The 26,559-nt window shown below is 37.0% G+C and overlaps 2 protein-coding genes and 1 long non-coding RNA gene across 3 annotated transcripts in view; all 3 read left to right on the top strand.

Moving 5' to 3' along the window:
* LOC135766814 (myosin-7-like) overlaps window positions 1-4,685 on the top strand; it is a 32,919-nt gene extending 28,234 nt beyond the window's left edge. Inside the window, exons 25-37 of the mRNA XM_073814986.1 lie at window positions 9-135; window positions 210-328; window positions 407-603; window positions 745-928; window positions 2,304-2,469; window positions 2,547-2,671; window positions 2,751-3,059; window positions 3,144-3,347; window positions 3,562-3,858; window positions 3,945-4,049; window positions 4,153-4,248; window positions 4,327-4,461; window positions 4,552-4,685. Coding sequence (XP_073671087.1) covers window positions 9-135; window positions 210-328; window positions 407-603; window positions 745-928; window positions 2,304-2,469; window positions 2,547-2,671; window positions 2,751-3,059; window positions 3,144-3,347; window positions 3,562-3,858; window positions 3,945-4,049; window positions 4,153-4,248; window positions 4,327-4,461; window positions 4,552-4,572 — 2,085 coding nt within the window. The 3' untranslated portion in view covers window positions 4,573-4,685. The remainder of the gene's footprint in view (window positions 1-8; window positions 136-209; window positions 329-406; window positions 604-744; window positions 929-2,303; window positions 2,470-2,546; window positions 2,672-2,750; window positions 3,060-3,143; window positions 3,348-3,561; window positions 3,859-3,944; window positions 4,050-4,152; window positions 4,249-4,326; window positions 4,462-4,551) is intronic.
* A 1,304-nt stretch (window positions 4,686-5,989) lies between these two features.
* On the top strand, window positions 5,990-8,655 carry LOC135766815 (uncharacterized). Its single transcript, XR_010541826.2, has 3 exons — window positions 5,990-6,231; window positions 7,185-7,249; window positions 7,620-8,655. It is a non-coding gene; the product is annotated as an uncharacterized lncRNA (long non-coding RNA).
* Window positions 8,656-11,714: 3,059 nt separating this feature from the next.
* LOC135766809 (myosin-7-like) lies at window positions 11,715-25,369 on the top strand. Its single transcript, XM_065276273.2, has 39 exons — window positions 11,715-11,797; window positions 12,015-12,050; window positions 12,673-12,881; window positions 13,249-13,392; window positions 13,491-13,647; window positions 13,948-13,975; window positions 14,060-14,165; window positions 14,248-14,340; window positions 15,765-15,828; window positions 15,918-16,016; window positions 16,099-16,202; window positions 16,283-16,421; window positions 16,509-16,627; window positions 16,703-16,852; window positions 16,930-17,100; window positions 17,183-17,489; window positions 17,584-17,666; window positions 18,057-18,262; window positions 18,350-18,473; window positions 18,578-18,714; window positions 18,821-19,076; window positions 19,159-19,401; window positions 19,487-19,663; window positions 19,770-19,915; window positions 20,007-20,097; window positions 20,171-20,560; window positions 20,653-20,779; window positions 20,868-20,986; window positions 21,069-21,265; window positions 21,534-21,717; window positions 21,805-21,970; window positions 22,170-22,294; window positions 23,441-23,749; window positions 23,848-24,051; window positions 24,163-24,459; window positions 24,544-24,648; window positions 24,768-24,863; window positions 24,955-25,089; window positions 25,290-25,369. Exons 3-39 carry the CDS (start codon window positions 12,684-12,686, stop codon window positions 25,308-25,310), a joined length of 5,817 nt encoding a protein of 1,938 aa, XP_065132345.2. The 5' UTR covers window positions 11,715-11,797; window positions 12,015-12,050; window positions 12,673-12,683; the 3' UTR covers window positions 25,311-25,369.
* The last annotated feature ends 1,190 nt before the right edge of the window (window positions 25,370-26,559 follow it).

Below are 26,559 nucleotides of genomic sequence, written 5' to 3'. Positions count from 1 at the left end.
TCTAATAGACTAATATGGAGAAAATGAACAGAACTCTAGAAGATCAGCTGAATGAATACCGTAACAAGAGTGAGGAAAACCAAAGGGGCCTTAATGATTTAACAACACACAAGTCAAAGCTTCAAGCTGAAAATGGTACGGTATATAAATCACTTTGTTTTCATTCTAAGGTTAGTAAAGGGCAGTAAATAGTTTTTTTTCTCTGCTAGATGAGTATGCAAGACAGCTCGAAGAAAAGGAATCATTAATCTCTCAGCTAACAAGGGGTAAGAACTCTTTTAGTCAACAACTTGAGGACCTGAAAAGGCAGCTGGATGAGGAAATTAAGGTAACACAAATCTTCTACTTCTCAAATTTCAAGTAATTTGTGATCTTCAGTTACAAAGCAATCAAATCTTTTTCAAAGGCAAAGAATGCCCTCGCCCATGCACTGCAGTCCTCTCGCCATGACACAGATCTGCTCAGAGAGCAGTTTGAGGAAGAGCAGGAGGCCAAAGCAGAGCTACAGCGTTGCATGTCTAAAGCTAATTCTGAGGTGGCTCAGTGGAGAACCAAGTATGAAACTGATGCCATCCAGAGGACTGAAGAACTGGAGGAAGCCAAGTAAGACATAAAACCTTTAAAGGGCATGTACTGACTGATACAGCATATTTTCCTATTTTCCCAAAATATCACAGCTGAGTAAAGTCCAAACATATTTTTTCACTATTTTATCTGGCTAAAATAATGTATCTGTCCATACAGGAAAAAACTTGCCCAGCGTTTGCAGGAGGCTGAGGAGGCTGTGGAGGCAGTAAATGCCAAATGTTCCTCCCTTGAAAAGACTAAGCACAGACTCCAAAATGAAATCGAAGATTTAATGGTGGATGTGGAGAGATCGAATACAGTTGCTGCAGCTTTAGACAAGAAGCAAAGACACTTTGATAAGGTAGCATTTATGCCAACGACTAGGATAACATATTATGTACTGTATTTAGTTTACCTGAATTTATCCTACACTGTCAGATAAAAGGCTTAAAAACGGTACCAAAAAGGTTCCGTTTTGTACCTTTACAAGTATTCAAAACATAATACAATGTTGTACCTTGGTACATTACTGTACCCTAAGGACCTATTGTGTACCTTTAAAGTCGGCATGAAAGGGAAGTAACAGGTGCCTTATTTTTCCCATGGTGATGAATATCTGAGTGAAACTGCTTCTGAAATAAAATAAGGTAGGGCTGAATTTGTCCATCAAGATCTGATTGGATCGTTTCAAGTTGGGTCGTGTTGCTAATCAGTCCCTCCAGAAAAACGAATGATCGCATGATTCAACGCATTATCAACCAAAGTCTTGGTCTATCAACCAACCACATATTTGTGCAGAGGTTGCATTTTTTCAAATCGCCACACTATCGCACCATAAATTGCAGATTTCCGTCCTAAAAATATGCAGAGCTTGCATGATTTCATAATTCGTGCATTTTCGTAGCAAAAATCACATATATCTTAGCAGAAAGTTGAAAAATGTTGAATTTACTTCACAAAAGCGCAGCCATGTCCCCTATTGCCATGGGGATGTTATGAAGTGACGTGAACATCATTGAAAAGCTGCAAAAGCTGAAAACTGTTTTTCCCGCAGTTTTTGCAAGTTCCCGCATAAAATTGCATAAATATCCCTCATATTCCATCGCATTTTTTAAGAAAATGTGCTGCAAGAACAAGGATTTTTGCCCGCAACAATCACAAAAGAATGTTTTTCTGGAAGGACTGGCTTACTGCTCATCGTTGCGATCTTTTCCCAGACCCCACTCACGTGCCATACTATAATACCGGAAGTAAAGAGAGATCGTTTTGAAGAGAGGAAGAGATTTCTGTTTTTGATTAAAGATTATAAAGGCACATGCATAAAAAAAAATAATGAAGCTCACAGATAAGTCATTTGTAAAAAATACCGCAATATTCCTAAACAAATTACAGGTTTTCATTTTATTTTCATGGCGACTTTAAAGGTACAGTTAAATGTTTTGTACCGCTAATATTCAAATTATACAAAATTGGTCCTTAAAAGGTACACAATAGGTCCTTAAGGTATAATATTGGCATTTCAATGAGTTGTATACCCACAAAGGTACCAAAATGAACCTTTGAGGGTACTATCCCAGTGATAGAAAAACTGCTGTTTATTTCTGACAGTGTACATACATAACAACTCAAATGCTGGGACACATAGTCTGACATGCTAAGAATGTATAGGAATTATAACTGAAAGCGTTACAAGGTAACAAGGTAAAAATTGTAATTTGAGAAAATGTTTTTTTCAGGTCTTGTCTGAATGGAAGCAGAAGTATGAAGAGTCTCAGTGCGAACTGGAGAGCTCACAGAAAGAAGCCAGATCTCTGAGCACAGAACTGTTCAAGCTGAAAAACTCTTATGAGGAATCATTGGATCATCTTGAGACCCTCAAGCGAGAAAACAAAATTCTGCAAGGTTTGTTTATTTGCAAATACTTGTGCAAAATTAAGTCTCTATGATATATGCAAATATTAACTTAAAATTTCCATCAGAGGAAATCTCCGATCTGACTGAACAGCTTGGTGAGGGTGGAAAGACAATCCATGAATTGGAGAAGGTCCGTAAGCAGCTAGAACAGGAAAAGGCTGAGATACAATCTGCTCTGGAAGAGGCTGAGGTAGGAGACAGGCTACTTTTGAGAGATACATTAAAGATGTGCTGTGATCAAATGTGTAAGCTTATTTTGTTGAATTCAGGGCTCCTTGGAGCACGAGGAGGGGAAAATCCTCAGAACCCAGTTGGAATTTAACCAAATTAAATCCGACATTGAGCGTAAGTTGACTGAGAAAGATGAAGAAATGGACCAGTTAAAGAAAAACATGCAAAGGACCATAGACACCTTGCAAGGTGCTTTGGAGTCGGAAACTCGTAGCAGAAACGAAGCTCTTAGGATAAAGAAGAAAATGGAAGGTGATCTAAATGAGATGGAGATCCAGCTGAGCCAGGCCAACAGGCAGGCATCTGAAGCTCAGAAACAACTTAAGTCTATTCAGGCCCATCTGAAGGTAAAAAAAAATGGCATATAAAATCTAAATCTGAATTAAATGAGATTGTATAACATTAGCTTACCTGAATGTGATATTTTGTAGGATTCTCAGCTTCAGCTGGACGACTCTCTTCGAGCCAATGACGATCTGAAAGAAAACACTGCCATTGTAGAGAGACGTAATACTTTACTTCAGGCAGAACTGGAGGAGCTTCGAGCTGTTGTTGAACAAACAGAACGAGGCCGCAAACTTGCTGAGCAAGAGCTGCTGGATGTCACTGAAAGAGTTCAGCTTTTACATTCTCAGGTAAGGCATGGTATGGATTTATATTAGCCGTTTCATTAAATCATACAGTACCATTTTTTATTTACAAACCTATGATACAACCATATAATACAATACAATGCACTGTATTTTTACAAAAATGAGAGCAATACTGTGTCATGTAATACAAATAAAACAAAAGATATAATACAATTAAAATAAAAACTAAATCAAGAACTATAATAACCCTGTACAGAATACAAGCCTCTTGAATCAGAAGAAGAAGCAGGAAACTGATATATCCCAGCTTCAAACAGAAGTGGAAGAGGCAGTGCAAGAATGCAGAAATGCTGAAGAAAAAGCCAAAAAGGCCATCACTGATGCTGCCATGATGGCAGAGGAGTTGAAGAAAGAGCAGGATACAAGTGCTCACCTGGAGCGTATGAAGAAAAACATGGAGCAGACCATTAAGGACCTCCAACACCGTTTGGATGAAGCAGAACAAATCGCCATGAAGGGAGGCAAGAAACAAGTCCAGAAACTGGAGACTAGAGTAAGTTCACTTGAACTAAGAGAATAATATACTCTTCTTTGCTATAAAATAAAATGGGTCATGTACAACCACTAAATCACTTCTAGGTAAGAGAACTGGAGTGTGAAATTGAGGCAGAACAAAAGAGAAGCAGTGAATCGGTGAAGGGGATCCGCAAATATGAACGCCGTATCAAGGAACTTACATTTCAGGTGAGAACAGAAGACGTTTATTTTATGGTCAAGTAGATGAATCTCAAAAGAAATCTTAATAAATAACACACACACAATAAATCCTCCATTATATGACTTCTAGACTGATGAGGACCGTAAAAATATTGCCCGTCTTCAAGACTTGGTCGACAAGCTGCAACTGAAAGTCAAAGCTTACAAAAGAGCTGCAGAGGAGGCTGTAAGTGCTCGTCATATTCAAAGGCAATACTAGAAAGTCCAAATGGTTTACCTAAAGCTTACTGATGTTGTGTAATAGGAAGAACAAGCCAACACTCATCTTGGCAAATTCCGAAAGCTGCAGCATGAACTAGATGAGGCAGAAGAAAGGGCTGATATTGCCGAATCACAAGTGAATAAACTACGTGCAAAAAGTCGTGATGTGGGACCAAAGGTACAGTAGACAAACTTTAATAAAGTGTTTATATAATAACTAATTAACTAATCAGATTTATTCTTTTTACCAATCAACATTCTCTTACAGAAAGGGTTCGATGAAGAATAAAGTTTGGGATATTTGCTGAAATCGCCTCTATAGGCCAACCCTATATCCAAAAGATATTCCCTTTACACAATTGTGTTCTCTCACGTCTATGAAATAAAATCACTTTGCATCCAGTCTATTGTCTTGTAAGTTTCATACTTATTTCAACACACTCTATACTGTTACCAAATTAATTGCTTTTCTAAGAACTGCATTTAAATATGACAAATGAAATATATCCATTTGATATATTATTGATTTTACCAAGCATCACACGGGCAACCGATAATTAGAAAAATAAAACAAAATTTGTTGTATTTACAATTTACAGTACACTAAACATAACTTGTGGGAAAGGGATACAACCTTCAGGTTTTAATGTATCTGCCTGGATACAGATTTTTAGTGTTATTTCTTAACAGGGAGAAGCAATGCAACATTTTTAGCCATACATTTTAAATTGTAAAGCAAACAATGCACTTGGAACACTGCACCTGCTGGATTACAAAGCAGAGGGGATCAGGGGGATTTTAAGTGCTGGATGGAGAAGTGCTGATGACTAAAATGGAGAGAGATAAAACAAGCCTTTGGTTCTTGAAATAGATTGGTTGGAAAGGAGAAAGGCTAAATAAACTACTCAACAAAGCACTCAAAGACAGCTGCATTGATTCCCTGGGACAAATCGTTATGCTTAGATATTTTCCAAATGCCCATTTAATAAAATCAACAAAGTGAAAAATTAGTAACAGAAATTTTATAAAAAGAAAGACTGTAAAAACAACACAAAAATTGAACCCATGGAGCCAAGGTTCACGTCACTATTTCATGTTTATCAGCATGTAATGCTAAGGTAAATTTCATGGTATTGCTGCAAATTCTCTATAGATGTTACATCTCTGTTATTACATAGTTTTTGTTTTCATTTTAAAAACTATTTTCATGTAAGCTTGAAAGGCATGTCTCTTTAATTTGATAACAGTCCTCTACATTACAATATCTATTCATGAGGACAGTAATAATTTGAAATAATGCCATGTATTCTATTTGGTATCTTTTATATATAAAATTTTCTGTTTTCTGTGTTTTTATTTTACATTGTAAGAAAGTGATATACATTTAAATTGAACAGAAATGGTCATGGGTTTGATTACAAGCAAATACATGTACTGTTAAAAAGTATAGAAATGAATTGTAAGTTACTTTGATAAAAGTTTTGCCAGAATTAATAAATGTAAATATATTTTAAAGAGCAACTATGGTCGGATTCACGATTTTACATTTCCTTTGGTGTGTAATGTGTATTAGTAAGTATATGACGACGATATGCAAAAAGAACAAACCCCAAAGTGTTCAATGACGCAAGATATCGTTTCCAATGTAAATCTCTTTTCTTGGACTACAACAAACACATGGATTTTGGCAACAGTTCACTCTAAAAATGGCTGGGTTATTTTTTAACCCAAAATGCTGGGTTGAGTCTGTTGGGTTGTTTTGCTGGGTTAATTTTTAACATTTTAAACACTTTTTGGGTAGTTTCAGTTTTCTGGTTGTTGGGTTAAAACTGCTGGGTTATTATGCGGGGTTGTTTGAAGAGGCTCACGTGCTTCGCGCCTTTGATGTGAATGTGCTCAGCAACGGTCGTCGTGAAAGGACAGAGTCACTGGAAGCAGTTGTTTCAAGGTAAGTTTATATGTTTTTGTAAACATTTCATGAATATAAACAAGATTATAACATTTTGCGAGACAGCAACGTGTTAATTTATTAATTTATAAGACGACGGGTGTAATTTAGAGGAATGACGACTGTTACCTCAGATCGCCATTTACACAAATTGACACGAATAATCGTTCTAAGATGTTTAATATGGCATATTAATAAAATTAATACAATTAATAAAGTCGATGTTACAAAATCCCCATCATACGGTTGATTACGTTAACTCATGACAATTTCTGAAAGCCTTTAACAAAGCGAGTCAAAACCGGTACCGAGTCGACCTCCGCAACCCCACTTCGGCTTTTTGTGTCACACACGCGCATAGATTTCCCAGCTTAGCAATAGCGACACTATTAAATTAAAGTTGATGACAAACGAGTTGCTTCCTTGTCATTCGATATGGAAAGACAGACCGCGAGGCGCGAGCACAAGTTAACTTAACCGGCGGCGGAGAATTGCGGAGCCGGCGTCTACTCTGTCACTGAGAGGCAGGGACAAGCAGCACATTCACTTCACAGTCGGTACGGCAGGTAACGCGTCAATAAATGAAAACGAAACAGCGTTTCCAAGAACCGGTGTCTTATATGTATATTGCTTGGTCCTCTCTTTTAAAATGAAACAATAATTTAAGTGTTTGGACATGAACTTGAATACATAAACGCATTTGTCACCAAGACACTGCGTGTCACTGCGTGTACAGTTTAACAAACATTTATATGTGTTATATGAATGAAGATGTGTTATTGAGTCGTATTTAGTTACTATTTTATATTAATTTAATAATATTCTTGGGTTGTCTCCTGTGATTTCAAGTTTATATTGACCAACCCTCTGATCTGTGGCTGATACTGTATCAGAGATGTTATGTTTTTTGCAGAGATCAGATGTGATGTTGTTTTCCCATTCTTTTTTTCTAGAGTGTGCAGAGTTTTTATGTCCATCCATTGATGAGGCTAGCAAGACCTTCATACAACTTCAGCCAGTAAGTATAACATTTAATAACTCCTATTTAAAATGTATTGGGAATGTCTTAATTATCTGCTGCATTTTAGTTCTGCAGCACTTTATTCTTTATAGTCAGATCATCCTATTTGTCAGTCTGTGTGGTTTGCAGCCTTTGTTGTTGGCACAACAATTTAAGGAGTGTAACACCAAAGTCTTATGCAAACCGACGACAGGCCATTGCATTTTTGGGGAAAAAATCTCACACGTGGTGGTAATGCGGCCAGGGATGCAAAAGAAAGTCTTATAATTTTTATAAAATGTATAATTCACTTGGCCCACATGGTTTTCTGAACACTTAAATCTGATCATTTAGTTCAGACCACTAAAAGTTTTTTCCTCTTTTGTAGATTGCAACAAATTTGGTGGAAGTTCTTCTCTGGACAGAATCCTCGAAATCCTTTCCTTTATTTCCTGGCCATGGGAAACAAGCAACAGATCTCTCAATTTTTTTTCTCTATAAGTCTCTCTGATGGAGCCAATACGGAAGTGACTTAAACTGCAATTCGGCCAAGATGGCGACGGCACGCACCGCCTACTTTAGGCTTCAAAAATGCTCTTCACAACCAATGGGTGACATCACGGACACTACTTTCATATTTTTTTACAGTCTATGGTTTAAAGGCATTTTACGTGCTTGAAAATAAATACCCCAGGCAATGTGCATAACTGTAGTCTGTCATTTTCCAAATGGATGAATCCTCTGCTGTTCGGTTCCTTTGTACATCTTTGTTCGTGAGGAGTAACTTTAATAAATGAAGTATTTTTAGTCAAATACATTCCATACTCTGAAACTTGGAACATCTGTTCTGTAAAAAACTTTACACATCTGTAAATGATTTTACTTTTAATTTAACAATTACATTGTTTATTTTCTTACGCTGCTGCAGTTTTGTTTATGTACATTTCAGTATTTCATTTATATATGTTGTATATACTTATATACAAATTCTGTCTTAAATTCAAACAAATTGATTTAACCTGTTACATTGTTACTTCAATGTGCATAATTTCTGATATTTAATAAATATATTTATACTTGATGTCAGTAAGCAGCAGTCCTTTAAATGATTTTGCAACTGCCAACTGTAAAAATTTAAGAGTTTGTAGTTATTTTGAAGTCAAATAAACATTTATTTGGTGTTCACAATGGTCTTGATTTACAATAAAGCACATGATAAAAATAACCCAGCAAGAATAACCCAAACCCAGAATATTAATCTCATAAGTGGTTAAAATGACTACACGTTGGGTTTTTTCAACAACCCAACCTGCTGGGTTAAAATGTGTTACCCAACGTGTTGGGTTACTTTAACCCAGCATGTGTTCTGTCCAATATTTACCCAGCGCTGGGTTGCCAATTGGGTTGTTTTTAACCCAACCATTTTTAGAGTGTTTACTTCCTAGGATTGGTGGTGTCAACAAGACCGACCGTATCATAATTCTTCCTGCTTCGGACTCACGGCCTGTAAATTTACTCCTGTTAGCATTGCATTATGACCAAATCTTTCAAATATTGTAAGGAGCGTCACGTTTCCGGCTGACGTCAGAGGTATTCAGGCCAATAACAACGTACAGATCAGCTGGCCAATCAGATCAATGAGTTTTGTACAAAATAAATGAGAAAAGCAGTGTATCTGGAGCTATAAAAATGTTCGGTATATGTGGAATAATGTGTTTTGGTAACACTTTATTTCGATAGTCCACTTTAAACATTTTACTAATTAAAAGTAACTTTGCAACTACTTATCAACTACCAATCTTTAGAGAATTAGTAGACTGTCTGCTTAATATCTACTAACACTTTATTGTAGTGATATCTCAACAGACATTCAACTTTCTATAAGTATCTTTGCAGGTGCATGTCAACATATTCGACTAACCCAAACCTCTTCCCTAACCCCAAACCTTACAGTCTACTAATACTCTAATGACACTTAGTTGATGTATAGTTGCAAATTTTTGACAGTTAGTTGACATGTAGTTGCAAAGTTATTTATAGTTAGTAGAATGTCTAAAGTGGACTGTCAAAATAAAGTGTAACCTGTGTTTTTTTAACCATAAACCACGCAAACACATTGTATTACACCAAATACACAAAAAAACATTGTTTTTTAGCAATGAAATAGGTGCACTTTAATTGCCAGATTGATATAAATGTTATTTGAAATTAATTAAGTAATACTTACTATATTCTAACACACCACTTTTATCAGTCCCAAGTCATTAACAAATCCAGTCATTTTTAATAATAAATCAATCATATTTGTCAAGAAAAGTTCAAGTGAACATGTCAAATGTTGTCAACGTGCAACTGACCTCAGGGCAGACCTCTAGCAGGCCTCTATCTCTCCTTCTGTCTTAAGGAGTGTAAGTACAGCTGTACTAATAAAGAATTTGAGCTCCATCGTGACATGTTGGCTTCTTGCTTATTTTGATCAGAACTGTCACTGCTATCAACACATGCACTAATAAATCTCGGGTAATGAGTACAAAAGAAGTTCAAATTAGATTTATTTTCTTTTGGACATTTAAAACATAAATTGCATATGCATGATTTATGTAAACATTGGTAAAAATTCAAGGACAACACAGCTAAACGAGAAAAATAAGAGCAGGTAAAGACAGGAATGGGTGGTAATGGTTACACATGTGGATGCTAGTTATTGCCCAATTGGAACAAAATAAATGGTATATCACATACCTGTTTGTCAGACTGACGTTTCTAATGTGAAGTGCTGCTCTGACTTTGGCACACTAGAGAGGTTATCGTTATCTTAACTGAGTCTTTAGCAGTGGTTCGGCATTTCTCACTTCCTTTTGCACTTTGACGCCAGTCATCGTTTGAAAGATGTGGCTGTGGCCGGTGTCAGAATAGAAACGGTCTTATCACTTGTCATAGGCACTTAACTCCTTGTCTATCTTTTGACCTTTCCTGTGTGGTAATTGTCAATGGCACTTACATTTCACTGTTACATCTGCCTGTTGTATGTATAAATTACTACATATACATATACAGCACATGCAAAAAAATTACATTATGCATTTGGCAGACACCTTTCGTTCAAAGTGACTTGCAGTACATTTTTTGTGTGCTCCCTGGGGTACGAACCTATAATCTTTGCATAACTGAACTACATGAACATTCAAGTCCTCATCTTGTAGTAATGATGAACCTACTGTCATCAAGTTCAGTGTGTCAAATACTACATAAGAGCTATTTTGGTATTTGCCTTTGTACAGTGTTTACCTCAACAACATCGATCTGCAAACATATGCACTACATGAAGGGAATGTTCACTCATGGGGCCTAGGGATTAGCGGTTTTTAAATCACACACAGAGACATCCATATGGAAAAATCACAAAGAATTAATATGCCTACTAGCGCTATATATACTACTGTGTTTAATGTACCTTAAGATATCGATTGGCTTTGCTATATTTCTGTCACCTACTTTAATTTATGAGGTAAGACGAATTCAGTGGCCATGAGATGGACTATAGTTAATCCCGGTGTGATGAGTGTCACTCCTTAATCTGTGAAATTCACTCTGCAGGAGAATTTCACAAGGTTATATTTGTCCTCATAATAATGGGTTGTCAACAATAAAGAAAAATAACAGTGACGGATGCGCAACAATAAGAGTATAGGTCTACAATGTTCACAACTCAGGGGACAGCTTGTGTTCCCTCTATATATTTTTATTATTATCATTATCTTTTGTTACTGAATCAGGGGCATGACATCTGTGCCAGACCGCTGCGTGTGTTTTTTGGCACTTGTCGCCTGGCTAATCTCGCAGGCTAAGATGCTTTATATAGATAGAGACTCATAGGGCATCTGACTCAACAAAGACTGTCCTATAAAGACAAAAAACCCACAATGTTGCATATTAAGCCCCCTTAAGCTCTTTGAGTAATTGAGAGCGCAAATGGCGTGCAGTTCAAACATATCCATTCAATGAAATCTGATATCTTGTCCTAAACAATGCCAGATGACAAATATAGTATTGCATCTAAACTCTAAGACATCTAGAATTTGAATGCCTTTGTTATCCGGTAAATTGTCATGTGTCACTAATGCTTTGATAGCTTAGCACAAGAACACACAAATTGATTTTTCTATAAATACTGTCATCATAAGACAAAGATTTACCTTAGATGCCTATTTTTTCCAATATAAACTCTCATGGATCAGAATATAACATTTTGGTCTTTTAATCTGGTTTTGTTTAATTTAAGTACAAACCACTTAGCTGTTAGCGGACGGAGCTAAATTGGCACTGCCATATCAGACAGAGCCTAATATGGCCCACTAACAAATCTTAACAAAGATAAGATTTCCCTTAACTAGCATGTTGTCGTTCCTCACCAATACACGTTAACTACTTCGGTTGCAGCCTAACAGTGCTCAGATGCAGTAACATTCCTGCCTTGTGGAATGCCTTCCCCAAATTTGGACTGGTAATTCCTTTATAAAGAGATGTCATGGTAGTTGTCCAGACCAGTCATCGTTTCATCTGAGGGTAAGAACTGAGCAAAAACTGCATGGTGATAGTACTTTGAACAATTTTATCTAAAACTTCCAGAATACAAAGGCATTAATTTTTTTATATTTTCACTTTTTCAAATAAAATTTTAAATAGGTGTTTTGGCAATGTGACAAAAATTTAAATGCACACAAAGTCACATATCTTAATCTTTGAGAGGAACCGAATAATATAACATCATTTATTTTAACAGGTTTTTGAGTCATCCACCTCATCTGGTTCGGGTTAGGTAAGAGTCCTGCTATGTTTTATGTTTGTTGTATTTGCAGATTTTTCAGATTTGCTTAGTCATATTTGGTCTTTACATAGTCATATTCTGGGACTTTTGAAAGTTGTGACTATTAGGTATAAATACAATGGCTTGATCTTAGATGGTGCCAAATATTTGGCATGTTGTGCACTGTAAAACATTATTATATCAAATCAACGTATGAAGAGTTTGGTTCCAATACGAGATAACTCTGTTTTTAACATTTTGGTCAAAACATGTTTATTATCATGTTTTTATTGTGTTTTATTATGCTACTGATGATATTCATTGGAATGCACAATCAAAAAACAAGATTTTTGAAAAAAAAAAACATATTTGTCTCATTTTGGAACCAAACTCTTCACATATTTTATGTTACTTTAACTTAACAAATTAAGTTAAACAATTTCAACTTCTTTTTATAAGTAATTTCAACTTATCACAAGTCAAAACTTAAAATAGTAGGTTGAATTGACTTGCATAACCAAGTTGTTTTAACTTTAGGCTGCATGAAGTATGATAATTCAAAACACATTTAAATTTCTGACTGTTTTTTTTACTATTAAATAGTTACTTCACCTTAACCTTTTTTAATTTCCAGACTAAGTAATCATGGACGCTCAGATGGCAGAGTTTGGAGCAGCAGCTCCTTACCTGCGGAAGTCAGACCGAGAGCGCCTAGAAGCACAAACTCGACCATTTGATATGAAAAAGGAGTGTTTTGCTCCTGATGCAGATGAAGAGTATGTAAAAGCTTCAATCATCAGCCGTGACGGTGACAAAGTCACTGTTCAGACTGAGAAAGGCAAGGTAGGCTCAACTAAGGAATTAAACATGAAAAATAATTTTTCAACGCATCCAATTTTGTGACAAATGTCAAGCAGCTGAAGATTGTTTTAAACCAACATGGTGCTAAAGGCATAATGTTACTGATTGCAACATGAAACTGATTCTACAGAGAATAAACACTCTGTAGTTTTAAAGACTGTTTAGTATCAATAAAGTATTAATGTATTAATGTCTTTGCTCCTGAACTGTAGCTGTATCTGCCCCAAATTAGTGATAAAGCATCACCGTATTGACAATATAAACTGAATACTGATATCACTTTAAATATTTACATAAGTATTCATTCGTTTATTCTAATACTAATAGACATTTTTGCTTCTCCTAACAGACTATTACAGTAAAGGATTCTGACGTCCATCCCCAGAACCCGCCAAAGTTTGATAAAATTGAAGACATGGCTATGTTCACCTTCCTTCATGAGCCTGCTGTGCTGTTTAACCTCAAAGAGCGTTATGCAGCATGGATGATCTACGTAAGAGCACACCAGCCAAAAAACATCCTTGAAATAGATCCTTCCTAAATGACTCAATATTTTATCATTGTCTTTATCACGTCTTCACTTTGCCACAGACCTACTCAGGACTGTTCTGTGTCACTATCAACCCGTACAAGTGGCTGCCGGTGTACAATAAGGAGGTGGTTACAGCCTACAGAGGAAAAAAGAGGACTGAAGCTCCTCCCCACATCTTTTCCATCTCTGATAATGCCTACCAGTACATGCTAGCAGGTATAGACCTAACTATATTTAAATATGGTAAAATTGTAATATTATGGAGCTCAAAATACTATAGGCGTTTGTGTAACTAAGTGCATGGTCAGAGTCTGAGGAATGTTTTGACTTTTGTGACCACTGGATTTTGGAATAATGAAGAAACTTTGGAGCATGACGTGTGCGGGAATTCTGCGCAGACCTACACATTACTCACATGTAGCATAATCGTCTCAACGTTCAGTATTATAACCGATCATGAAAATAATACCAATCAATAACTACGAATAGATAACACGGCTGTCTTTATTGTTACAGACAGGGAAAATCAGTCGATTCTAATTACGTAAGTTAATTACTTATCTTTTGAATGTAATTTATTCTTTAAGTAAGTTCTAGACATTAATCGTACGGCTCTTTTTTAACCCAGTGGAGAATCTGGTGCAGGAAAGACTGTAAACACCAAGAGAGTCATTCAGTATTTCGCAAGCATTGCAGCTGGAGGATCAGTGAAGAAAGATGGATCAGAAAGAAAGGCAAGTGGCATTTCATAAATTTTGCAAAACATAAAAACAAGAAACATCATCAAACACTGGAATGTGTACTTTCTCATTTAAGGGAACTCTGGAGGATCAAATTATCCAAGCTAACCCTGCTCTGGAGGCTTTTGGAAATGCAAAGACAATCAGAAATGACAACTCCTCAAGATTTGTAAGTTTAATCATCAAATATTTAAAAAAATCTTTCAGTGAAACATATCACTTTAATTTATATCTCACCTCATATAACAGTACACATGCAGCTTTATGTTTCCATCCACCTACTGTTGTGCACATTTTGGAGTATCACATTAAACAACACTGGATAGAAACGCCAAGATTTGCATCAATTCTAAAAAAGTTCATAAAAAACATATGCGCTCAATTGAGTCGAATAAATTATCCGATAAAAAACATGCGCATTGACTACAATGTAAACACTTTAACCGAATAAATCCCTAGATGCGCATAAAAAGTCACGTCTCCAAGTTGGACCGCATAACTGGACTAACCGTCTTACATAACTAACCAGCTAACATCTAAAATGTGGTTTTGGAAGTTCTGAAATGAACAAGTATAGATTTTATCTCAACTCAAATCCACATCCGTAAAAATGTAAAATGTTTCGTCTACACGCTCTGAGCTGATTATACACAAACATGGTTAAATACAGTGCCAGTTTATCAGGAAGTGTCGATTTTGCTATCTTCAGCTCACTGGATGCAAACGCTGCTTTATTTGCAAATGTTTAATGCGATATTCCAATTATGTACAGAAGTTTAATATGCAACTTTGGATGGAAATATGGAGACACATAGCTATAGACACACAGGACACCCTGTGTTGGATAGATATAGATATACAGGAGACTGGCAAAGAGTATAGAAAAGTGTACTGTAGAGTATATACAGTTTATATGGAAACATAAAAATCAGGAGAAAAAAATGCATCAGCAGTTTTGAATTGCTGGTTTTGTCTGGTTTTAGATTTGAAAGATTTTATACATTTTTTTTTGGAAATTGGCTTGAAATTGTCAATAGTTGAGTCATTATTATGAAGCATAGACTGTAAAAAATCGACGACACCCGTTCGCTCTCTTCCATTGGTGAAAAGTGAAGCCGCCAGTGTCCCGATACGGCGCTGACATCTTGGGTCTTGAGTCTGTGCAGTAGCATTTTCAGGACCAGTCCTGCGCAGTAGTGAGCAGGAAGTAAATGTGCATAATCACAGCTGTCAATCATGACGTGACACCACTGTTTTTATAGCATTAAATAACTAACTAAAAACCAACTTATTTTAAAAACAAACACTTGGATTTACATAAGCGTTATAAAACTACAGTAAATGACAGAAACCAGCTTCAGAAAAAAGATAATTGATGTGTAAATAAATTGTTTAGTTGGTCTCAAGTCCCATTGAATAACATGGGGGAGGCGGGGTTTATGATCTATACTGGGACCATTCACTGGGGGATGATCAAGATGTTCTGGCTTCACTTTTTAGGGCTTGTTTGACATGCTTGTTATGAAGTTATGGACCTTTATTGTCCAAGCATTCATTGTGCTTTATTATTTAATTTGATAATTTCTCATTTAGGGAAAATTCATCCGAATTCATTTTGCTGCCAGTGGAAAGCTTGCATCTGCGGACATTGAGACTTGTAAGAATTAATTTCACATTTAAAAGCTGTATTTGAAGGTCAAAGACATTAAAATTTCCCTGACATTTATTTTTTTGTACAAACATCAGATCTTCTGGAGAAGTCCAGAGTGACCTTTCAACTCAAAGCTGAAAGGGACTACCACATTTTCTACCAAATCCTCTCTCAGCGAAAACCTGAGTTGCTGGGTAAGACAGCAGATATTTTGTAATGAAGTGGAGCAAAGTTTAACATTTAACTAAAAACGAACGTCTCTCTTTTCTTCAACAGAGATGCTGCTCATCACCAATAACCCTTATGACTACGCTTACATCTCCCAAGGAGAAACCGTTGTTGCCTCCATTAATGATGGTGAAGAACTGCTTGCCACTGATGTAAGAAAGAACTGCATTACGTTTTTGTTTCTTAATACTGTAAAGATCTTAACTGAATAACCAAATTTTCTAAACTGCAGGAAGCATTTGATGTACTAGGCTTCACTCAGGAGGAAAAGAATGGCATATATAAACTTACTGGAGCCATTATGCACCATGGAAATATGAAGTTCAAACAAAAGCAGAGGGAGGAACAAGCAGAGGCTGATGGAACTGAAAGTGAGTATAAAAACAGAAATCTACGTAATAATAATAATAATAATGACGTTATCACTCTAAATCGAAAACTCTAATTCATTGTAACAGATACAGACAAAGCTGCATATCTGATGGGCCTAAACTCTGCTGACCTAATAAAAGGTCTATGTCATCCAAGAGTGAAAGTAGGAAATGAGTGGGTCACCAAAGGGCAAAATGTCCAGCAGGTAGATCATTGTGTCCTCTATCTATTTATTTACAAGAAGTGGTGACAAATTATACAAATGCTTTTCTTTGCTCAGGTGTACTATGCCACTGGTGCACTGTCCAAGGCAGTGTATGAAAAGATGTTCCTTTGGATGGTTGTAAGAATAAATCAATCTCTGGACACCAGGCAACCACGCCAATACTTCATAGGAGTACTGGACATTGCTGGCTTTGAGATCTTCGATGTAGGTCTTTGCAGATAATGCTTTTTTATTGTATGTATTATTCTTTGACTGACTCGGTTCATACGTTTCGATTACAGTTCAACACCTTTGAGCAACTCTGCATCAACTTTACCAATGAGAAACTGCAACAGTTTTTCAATCACCACATGTTTGTGCTGGAACAAGAGGAGTACAAGAAGGAAGGAATTGAATGGGAGTTCATCGACTTTGGCATGGACCTGCAGGCCTGCATTGATCTTATTGAGAAAGTAAGTCACCAATAATTGCTTTAATATAGACACTGTCAACCCTATTAAGATTTGACGCCACCATTCCTTTCTATTCCTTTAGCCCATGGGTATCATGTCCATCCTTGAAGAGGAGTGCATGTTTCCCAAAGCCAGTGATGCAACGTTTAAAGCAAAGCTTTACGACAATCATCTGGGGAAATCAAACAACTTCCAGAAACCCAGGATTGTGAAGGGAAAACCGGAGGCTCACTTTTCTCTGATTCATTATGCTGGCACAGTGGACTATAATATCAATAACTGGCTAGTGAAGAACAAAGATCCACTAAATGAGACTGTCGTCGGCCTTTATCAAAAGTCTACACTTAAACTTTTGGCAATGCTTTTTGCTAATTATGCTGCGACAGATGGTACGTATGAGAAAATCATTTCATGCACTGAATATATAAAATAGCATGTGTACGTGAGTGTTTAATAATAAGTTATTCTTTTTTTTCTGAGCAGGTCAAGACGGGGGCAAGGGAAGTAAATCAGGTGGAAGTAAGAAGAAGGGCTCCTCTTTTCAAACTGTGTCTGCGCTTCACAGGGTGATTATCACTTTGAGACTAAATAAATATCTGACCTAAACTCGGTTTTCACATTATGTGAAAATATAACCTTGATATCTTAAATATTAATTGAGTAAGGTCATGTCAAAGATGTGCATGATTTTGAAAAAACTTTGGAAAAAGGAGTCGGGCAGAGTTTTTAAACACACTTGTAGCCAATCAGCAGGTGCGTGTCTACTAAACGATATCGTTGTTTAAGTTGAGTATGTGTGGGGCGGGTCTATCAAAGGAAGGTTCAGATTCTATTGGGGTAGGGGCGTGTTTGTTTAGGTGATTTCAAATAACAACATTGGCTTTTCAGAGATCAAATAGCCCTGCTTACTATATTTACATTGTTTATGATTTAGTTGTATACTTTTCCTCCTACAGGAAAACCTTAATAAGTTAATGACAAATTTAAGATCAACTCACCCACACTTTGTGCGTTGCATCATCCCCAACGAGACAAAGACTCCTGGGGCGATGGAGAATCCTCTAGTCATGCACCAGCTACGCTGTAATGGTGTACTGGAGGGCATTAGGATTTGCAGGAAGGGTTTCCCAAATAGAATCCTGTATGGTGATTTCAAACAGAGGTACAATGTTTACTTTTGTCATCTACAAATAATGTATATATAAACAGTTGTTTTTCAATATTTAGAGACGTTCTGTACTTTTTACAGGTACCGAATCCTAAACCCTGCAGCCATTCCTGAAGGTCAATTCATAGACAGTAGGAAAGGAGCTGAGAAGCTGCTGGGATCACTGGATATTGATCACAATCAATATAAGTTTGGACATACAAAGGTAAAAATTTACCACATTTTTATTATTATTTATTACTTAAGAAGTAAAATTGCAAACAAAACATAATGACTAGAATGCATCTTTCCATAATAAATTCTGCCTAGGTGTTCTTCAAGGCTGGCTTACTGGGTCAGCTGGAAGAAATGAGAGATGATCGACTATCTTTAATTATTACTGGAATTCAATCTAGATCCAGAGGACTTCTTGCAAGGGTCGAGTTCCAGAAGATAGTCGAAAGAAGGTAAGAATCACATATATTGAGGTGCATTTATACCATGTGTGTGCTTTTAAAAAATATTTTTTGACATAAATGATGCAAAAATACCTCTAAACCAATCCCTTCACAGGGATGCCCTACTGGTGATCCAGTGGAATGTCCGAGCCTTCATGGGGGTTAAGAATTGGCCCTGGATGAAGCTCTTCTTTAAAATCAAACCTTTGCTCAAGTCAGCCGAAGCAGAAAAAGAAATGGCAAATATGAAAGACGAATTTGCCAAGCTCAAAGAGGCTTATGCTAAATCTGAGGCACGCAGAAAAGAACTGGAAGAAAAAATGGTGTCTCTTCTCCAAGAGAAGAATGACCTACAACTTCAAGTCCAAGCGGTTAGTTTACATTTTCTGCCTTTAGGAGAGTTAAATGTGGCTTGTGCAATACATATATCATTGTAAACTGATTTTAAAACAGGAGCAAGACAATCTCTGTGACGCAGAGGAGCGATGCGACCAGCTTATCAAAAATAAGATCCAGATGGAGGCAAAAGCCAAAGAGCTCACTGAGCGACTTGAGGATGAGGAGGAGATGAACGCAGAGCTGACAGCAAAAAAGAGAAAGCTGGAGGATGAGTGCTCTGAGCTGAAGAAAGATATTGATGATCTGGAGTTGACTCTGGCTAAAGTGGAGAAAGAGAAGCATGCTACTGAAAACAAGGTCTGGAGTCTCTTACTAATAATAGAAAATGTTTGACTACATTATACATACATTGAATGTAAGTGATCCATCTTCTTTCGCACAGGTGAAGAACCTGACGGAGGAAATGGCATCTTTGGATGAAATCATCGCAAAGCTAACCAAGGAGAAGAAAGCCTTGCAGGAATCTCATCAGCAGGCACTGGATGACCTGCAGAGTGAGGAGGACAAAGTCAACACCCTCACCAAGGCAAAAGCCAAGCTGGAGCAGCAGGTCGATGATGTAAGTATTTGTCAATGCCATGTTCAGTCCAGCACTGCAGTCAAGAAGTTAAAATCAATAAAGATTTTATTTTTTATTTAATATTTCTAAATAATATTAATACCAGTTGGAAGGATGTCTCGAGCAAGAAAAGAAGATTCGCATGGATCTAGAGAGAGCCAAGAGGAAACTAGAAGGAGACTTGAAGTTGACCCAGGAAAGCCTAATGGACCTGGAGAATGACAAACAGCAGTTAGAGGAGCGTCTGAAAAAGTAAGGCCATTTTTTTCAATTTTTGAACTACTTGCCAGTCTCTTTGTCCAAGGCTCACTCAGGACTGCATACATTTCTCACCCAATCACAGAAAGGATTTTGAGATCAGTCAGCTCAATGGAAAAATCGAAGATGAACAAACAATCTGTATTCAGCTACAGAAAAAACTGAAGGAACTTCAGGTAACAAAAAATAAAGAATAATGACATCAGAAAAATTCAATGGCAACCTTGACATATTTTTTGTCTTTACCAGGCACGCATTGAGGAGCTGGAAGAAGAGCTTGAAGCAGAAAGAGCTGCCAGAGCTAAGGTGGAGAAACAGAGAGCAGATTTAGCCAGAGAGCTGGAGGAGATCAGCGAGAGACTGGAGGAGGCTGGAGGAGCTACAGCTGCTCAGATTGAGATGAATAAAAAACGAGAGGCTGAGTTTCAGAAACTTCGCAGAGACCTTGAAGAGGCGACTCTGCAGCATGAAGCCACCGCCGCCACACTGAGAAAGAAACAAGCCGACAGTGTGGCTGAACTGGGAGAGCAGATAGATAACCTGCAGAGAGTCAAGCAAAAACTGGAGAAGGAGAAGAGTGAACTGAGGCTGGAGCTGGATGATGTGGTCTCCAACATGGAACATGTTGCTAAGACAAAGGTATAAATACTGGTATAAATAGTAATAAGGATGTTTATACATATTTCATATATTTTTTTGAAGTAATTTTTCATTCAAATATGCATTCATAGGCAAATCTAGAGAAGAACTGCAGGTCTTTAGAGGATCAAATGAATGAATACAGAACAAAATATGAAGAGGGACAGCGTAGTATCAACGACTTCACGATGCAAAAATCTAAATTACAATCTGAAAATGGTAAGGAAGTCAAATTAAAAAGGAAGTTTTTTTATTATGACCATAAACAAAAATCCACCAGCACTAAAATATATGTTGGCACATACAGGTGAACTTTCAAGACAGATGGAGGAGAAGGACTCTCTTGTCTCCCAGCTAACCAGGAGCAAGATGTCTTACACTCAGCAAATTGAAGATCTTAAAAGGCAACTGGAGGAGGAAACAAAAGTGAGTGCTATAAATAAGAATAAGATTTTGCATGCATTTCATTTATTATATGTTGGTTTACAAATGATGTTTCCTTTACCAGGCAAAGAACGCCCTCGCCCATGCACTTCAGTCTGCCCGTCATGACACAGATCTGCTCAGAGAGCAGTATGAGGAAGAGCAGGAGGCCAAAGGAGAGCTACAGCGTTGCATGTCTAAAGCTAATTCTGAGGTGGCTCAGTGGAGAACCAAGTATGAAACTGATGCCATCCAGAGGACTGAAGAACTGGAGGAAGCCAAGTAAGATATATTTTACAATTTTCACAGTTTATAAAAAGTTGTAGTTTTCCTTAAGGTTTGACTTCTCAACTGACAGATAAGCTTTTTGTTTGTGTTATGTTTCATTTAAAATGTAAGACGAACAAAAAGTTTTTCTGTTAGTTGGCCATGCTTCCCCACACCTAAGGTGAATACTGAGTTAAACATCTATCCATTTCAGTTAGGGTGTGGTGTCAAAAAACAAAAGTGCAATATTTTTTCCCCAATATTTTTTTGTTTTCTAACCCAGGAAGAAACTGGCTCAACGTTTGCAGGAGGCTGAAGAAGCTGCTGAAGCGGTGAATGCAAAATGTTCATCTCTTGAAAAGACAAAACACAGACTCCAGAATGAGATTGAAGATCTAATGGTGGATCTGGAAAGGTCTAATGCAGCAGCAACAGCTTTGGACAAGAAGCAAAGAAACTTTGATAAGGTACCCAACCATGTAAAGTTAAGCACCTTTATTCTTTCTGACTTCTATTTCTACATAACATACTTGAAATGGATGCTTTGACTGTAGGTCTTGGCTGAGTGGAAGCAGAAGTATGAAGAGTCACAGACTGAGCTAGAAGGTTCTCAAAAGGAAGCCAGATGTCTGAGTACTGAACTTTTTAAGCTGAAGAACTCCTATGAAGAATCGTTGGATCACCTGGAGACTATAAAAAGAGAGAATAAAAATCTACAAGGTCAATACGCCCTTTACTAATACTACAGGGAGTTACTGAAACTACTGCTGATAAGTATTGCATTTAAATACTAGGAGTATGGTTAAATAGTTTCTGGTGTGTTTACAATGTGGTGGAATAATTTACAGAACTGTGCAATCAATTCAATTAAATTGTGTTTAGCACTTTTTCCAAATGCAGTATGTTCTTTTCTATCTAGAGGAGATTTCTGATCTTACTGAGCAACTTGGTGAGGGAGGAAAGAGCATTCATGAGCTGGAGAAAATGAGAAAACAGCTGGAGCAAGAAAAAAATGAAATTCAGACTGCTCTGGAGGAGGCCGAGGTGGGTTTTATAAATGCAACTTTATTTCTTGACTGGAAAATAAATTCCACATTTCCACAACAATGTATCTTATATGTATAATACGTATAATTTTGGGTTAAAACGAATTAGTTGTAACACGGACTGTTTACATTGTTGCACAAGGTTGAGCATTTTGTTTTCCCGGTATTTTCTTCATGCTGCAAAAAGACGAAATCTATAATGTTTTTCCAGAGAGTTATGGATGAATGAGTGTTTTGGTGGCATGTAAATAAATTTTTTCATCATATGTTTTTTTTGTTTCTAAGTTGGGTGTGTAAGACACCAAATCCAATGCTATGTCATATTACTCAGGGTCTTGTTGACTAAAACATAGCATCATTTTGAAATATGTCTGCAGCTCTTAGCAACTTTTTTGGTGAACTTGAAAATATTTTGACCCAGCGGAGTTAATTGTACGCTGTATTACAACAAACCCCTCAGCACTTACGATATGAAAACTGTTGACGTTAGCATAATTATTGCCGTTGTTTGAAATAGGAGCTCACACGAATGATTGCAGGCTGCCAGTGCCAACAAAATAAATGTGCCTGTCTTATCAAAAATCTTGTGTCAAATTTATTTTTGTTCGTATCTTTCACATCGCTCCGTGAGCTCTTTGGCTTTTGCCTCCATCTGGATCATATTAATATTGATTAAATAAGGTCATTTCAAAGATTGAAATCATAATGAAATGAATGGCTAAAATCAGACTTTGATGTTCATTATCTCAGAATTTGAAATTGTAGTATGGTTATTACAGACTTGGTAACATATAAATTTTTTTTACAAATAACCCCACCTATGGGGTAAGTTGTAACGTTTGCACTTCTGTCATGTTTGGTGTAATTGTCCAAGAATGGTAAGTAATAGAAACAAACTTCAAATGGTCATTTGTAGCAGAGATGTGTGTGTTGCTTGTGTAAAAATATAATTAAACAAACTCAAATATTTTTTGAATGATTGGGCCAAATCCAAAAAGCGTTAGGTTGTGCCCTGCTCTCCCCTATGTATTCCATTCATTTCATGACTATTTCAACATCTATATAACTAGATAATCGCATATCTTTCAAGTTTTATTTTATTATATGCAAACTTAATCCCAGATCACAATCTTTTCCTACAAAGGCCTCACTGGAGCACGAGGAAGGCAAGATTCTACGAGTTCAACTGGAGTTCAACCAGATAAAGGCTGATATCGAACGCAAACTAGCAGAAAAGGATGAGGAGATGGAACAGAGCAAACGCAATTTGCAGAGGACCATTGAAACCCTGCAAAGCTCTTTGGAGTCAGAAACTCGAAGCAGGAACGAGGCCCTGCGGATTAAAAAGAAGATGGAAGGTGATCTGAATGAGATGGAGATCCAGCTTAGTCAAGCAAACCGACAAGCAGCAGAGGCTCAAAAACAACTCAAGAGTGTCCAGGCACATTTGAAAGTAAGATGCACTCAAATAAACCAATAAATCAAAGAATGGAGCATTTGCATGGTACGTTATTGAAACGTTTGCTGTAATTGATTTGCATTCATTTTCAGGATGCTCAGCTTCAGCTCGATGACTCTCTCAGAACAAACGATGACCTGAAGGAGAACATTGCGATTGTAGAGAGACGCAACAATCTTGTTCAAGCTGAACTAGAGGAGCTGAGAGCAGCTCTTGAACAAACCGAGAGAGGCCGTAAGCTTGCTGAGCAAGAGCTGCTGGATATTAGTGAAAGAGTGCAGCTACTGCACTCCCAGGTAAAGAAAATAAGTGCTTATACTTAAATATGAGCAGATTCATTAGCTATACTCTTTTTATATATATCATATATTCATACAGTATATCATATCATATATTCCTTTATCCAGAATACAAGCCTCTTGAATCAGAAGAAGAAGCTAGAGGCTGACACGACTCAACTTCAGGCAGAAGTGGAAGAGGCAGTGCAAGAATGCAGAAATGCTGAAGAAAAAGCCAAAAAGGCCATCACTGATGCTGCCATGATGGCGGAGGAGTTGAAAAAAGAGCAGGATACTAGTGCTCACCTGGAGCGTATGAAGAAAAACATGGAGCAGACCATTAAGGACCTGCAACACCGCCTGGATGAAGCGGAACAAATCGCCATGAAAGGAGGAAAGAAACAAGTCCAGAAACTGGAGGCTAGGGTGAGTGATTCACTTACCATAAAGTATTTTCTGATTACGTTAAGTGCCACTTTGTAAAAATAAACATTCACATTGTGCCAACAGGTGAGAGACCTGGAAAATGAAGTTGAATCAGAACAGAAGAAGAGCAGCGAGGCAGTGAAAGGAATTCGCAAATATGAGAGACGTATTAAAGAACTCACCTACCAGGTTACCCAATCTTTTTCCATTACAGGCAGACTGAAATGACCCCAAAGAAATTGACACACAACACTTTTCTATATCAAATCTCTCAAATAACCTCTCTCTGCTATCATTTCTCTTAAAAGACGGAGGAGGATCGCAAGAATCTTGCTTGTCTGCAAGATCTAGTTGACAAGCTTCAGCTGAAGGTCAAGGCATACAAGAGGGCTGCGGAGGAAGCTGTAAGTATTAGCCAAAATCATAGATATCTGTTTACACTGTACCATATTTAGTTCAGGCTCTTATCTCAGAACTATTCATCCTACTTCATAGGAGGAACAAGCCAACACCAACCTTAGCAAGTTCCGTAAAATTCAACATGAGCTTGATGAAGCAGAGGAGAGAGCCGACATCGCGGAGTCGCAAGTCAATAAACTGCGTGCCAAAAGTCGTGATGTTGGTTCAAAGGTGAGTGTGGTGGTCAGTTTGATCATTGCATCTGTTTAATTTAATACACTTAAATAAGGTTATAGGTTACCAGCAAGTTTAAACTGTTCTGTACTCTTTTTAATATTGAAAAGTTTGTGTCCTCATTAAAAAAATCTGCACTGCATTACTGACTTATCAAAATTGAATTTTTAATCTGTTTCCATCCTCTTGTCTTACAGAAGGGACATGATGCGGAGTGAAGCCTTCTGCAATACTCCATGTTGTGAATTAGTAACTAATCAGTCCCACAAAATAATAAAGTTTAATTACATTACATTTGATGTCAGTCATTTGTGTTAAATGAGAAATTGACAGTAAGTCACAGTGACTGACAAAATCATCACCATCATGACAAAATTCAAATTGCCAATTGAAAGCGAGAATATTAGCCTTTATGGTACTTTACTACTGTTACAAAATTCACTATTGGCTCAATAAGATGTTAACAACTACGACTACACAAATTTAGTTGTAAATTCCTGTATTTGATCCGAAATGACTTACAGTGCATTCAAGGTATACATTTTATTTTTCGGAATCAAACCCCATGACCTTTGAGCTGATATCCCAATGCTTTACCAAATGAGCTCCAGGAACTATCAAAATAAATCTAACTCTTTAATTCATTTTTAGTAAAAATATACTGCTGGATATTACTTATTCTGCTGCACTAAAGCACGAAATGCCCCACTTTTTACTCCGACAAATGAAAGTTTACCAGGTCCCTAAAAAGGCTGTGAGGAGTCCGCCTTTAACCAGCAACAATGCACACGCACGCGTATTAGTAAAATGAAGCACATCTGCTTGTCAAATTATTTACACCGCATATGCAAGTTTATCTGTCATTACATAGTCACAATAATTATGATGAATTTAGAACTTACTGTTTTTTTTTGCACTTGTTTTTAGCACTCACAGCTGTACAGGGCTGAGGGCTCACCTCACGTAACGTCACGTAACGTCACTGACACTGATTATGATTTTGTGTGAACAAATAATGAAATAGAAATTTGAGAATTCATATTTTTGTCTAATCTTCATATTTTTTATTGGCGGACTAAGTAACTTAAGGTTAAAAAAAGTTTTAATTCATTTAAACCATATTTGAAACCATACAGCCGCACTCTCTCGCTAATCTCAAAGTATTGCAATACTCTTGTTTGCCGGTAGGTGCCCCCAAGCACAAACGCTTTCGTATGGCTTACGTCAACCTGAATCCAGTCACCTGAGCAGAACTGCACTGTAGTGGGTCAAGTTACGACACAGACTTTGCTTTTGGTTTGGCTTGTATTTCACAGAGCTACAGCTATACCACAATAAATAGCTATTTAACTAAGGCTACTTTCACATTTACAAATTCTAATAAACATTTATTTTTTGTAAAACACAAATTTACTTCAGATTCACAACTGACCTTTATATTTTATTAACAGAAAGAAAGACAACAAA

This window comes from Paramisgurnus dabryanus, chromosome 6 (genome assembly GCF_030506205.2).
Source record: "Paramisgurnus dabryanus chromosome 6, PD_genome_1.1, whole genome shotgun sequence".
NCBI classification, from domain to species: domain Eukaryota; kingdom Metazoa; phylum Chordata; class Actinopteri; order Cypriniformes; family Cobitidae; genus Paramisgurnus; species Paramisgurnus dabryanus.
Note: the sequence above shows the minus strand (reverse complement) of the source record. Positions and strands in the feature narration are given on the sequence as shown.

Excerpts from the sequence above, each read along its gene's own strand:
- LOC135766809 (XM_065276273.2), top strand. The coding sequence starts at position 12,684 with ATGGACGCTCAGATGGCAGAGTTTGGAGCAGCAGCTCCTTACCTGCGG. Across the intron at positions 17,667-18,056 it reads CTGTGTCTGCGCTTCACAGG|GAAAACCTTAATAAGTTAAT; the intron begins GTGATTATCACT and ends TTCCTCCTACAG. Across the intron at positions 19,664-19,769 it reads TGGAGCAGCAGGTCGATGAT|TTGGAAGGATGTCTCGAGCA; the intron begins GTAAGTATTTGT and ends TATTAATACCAG.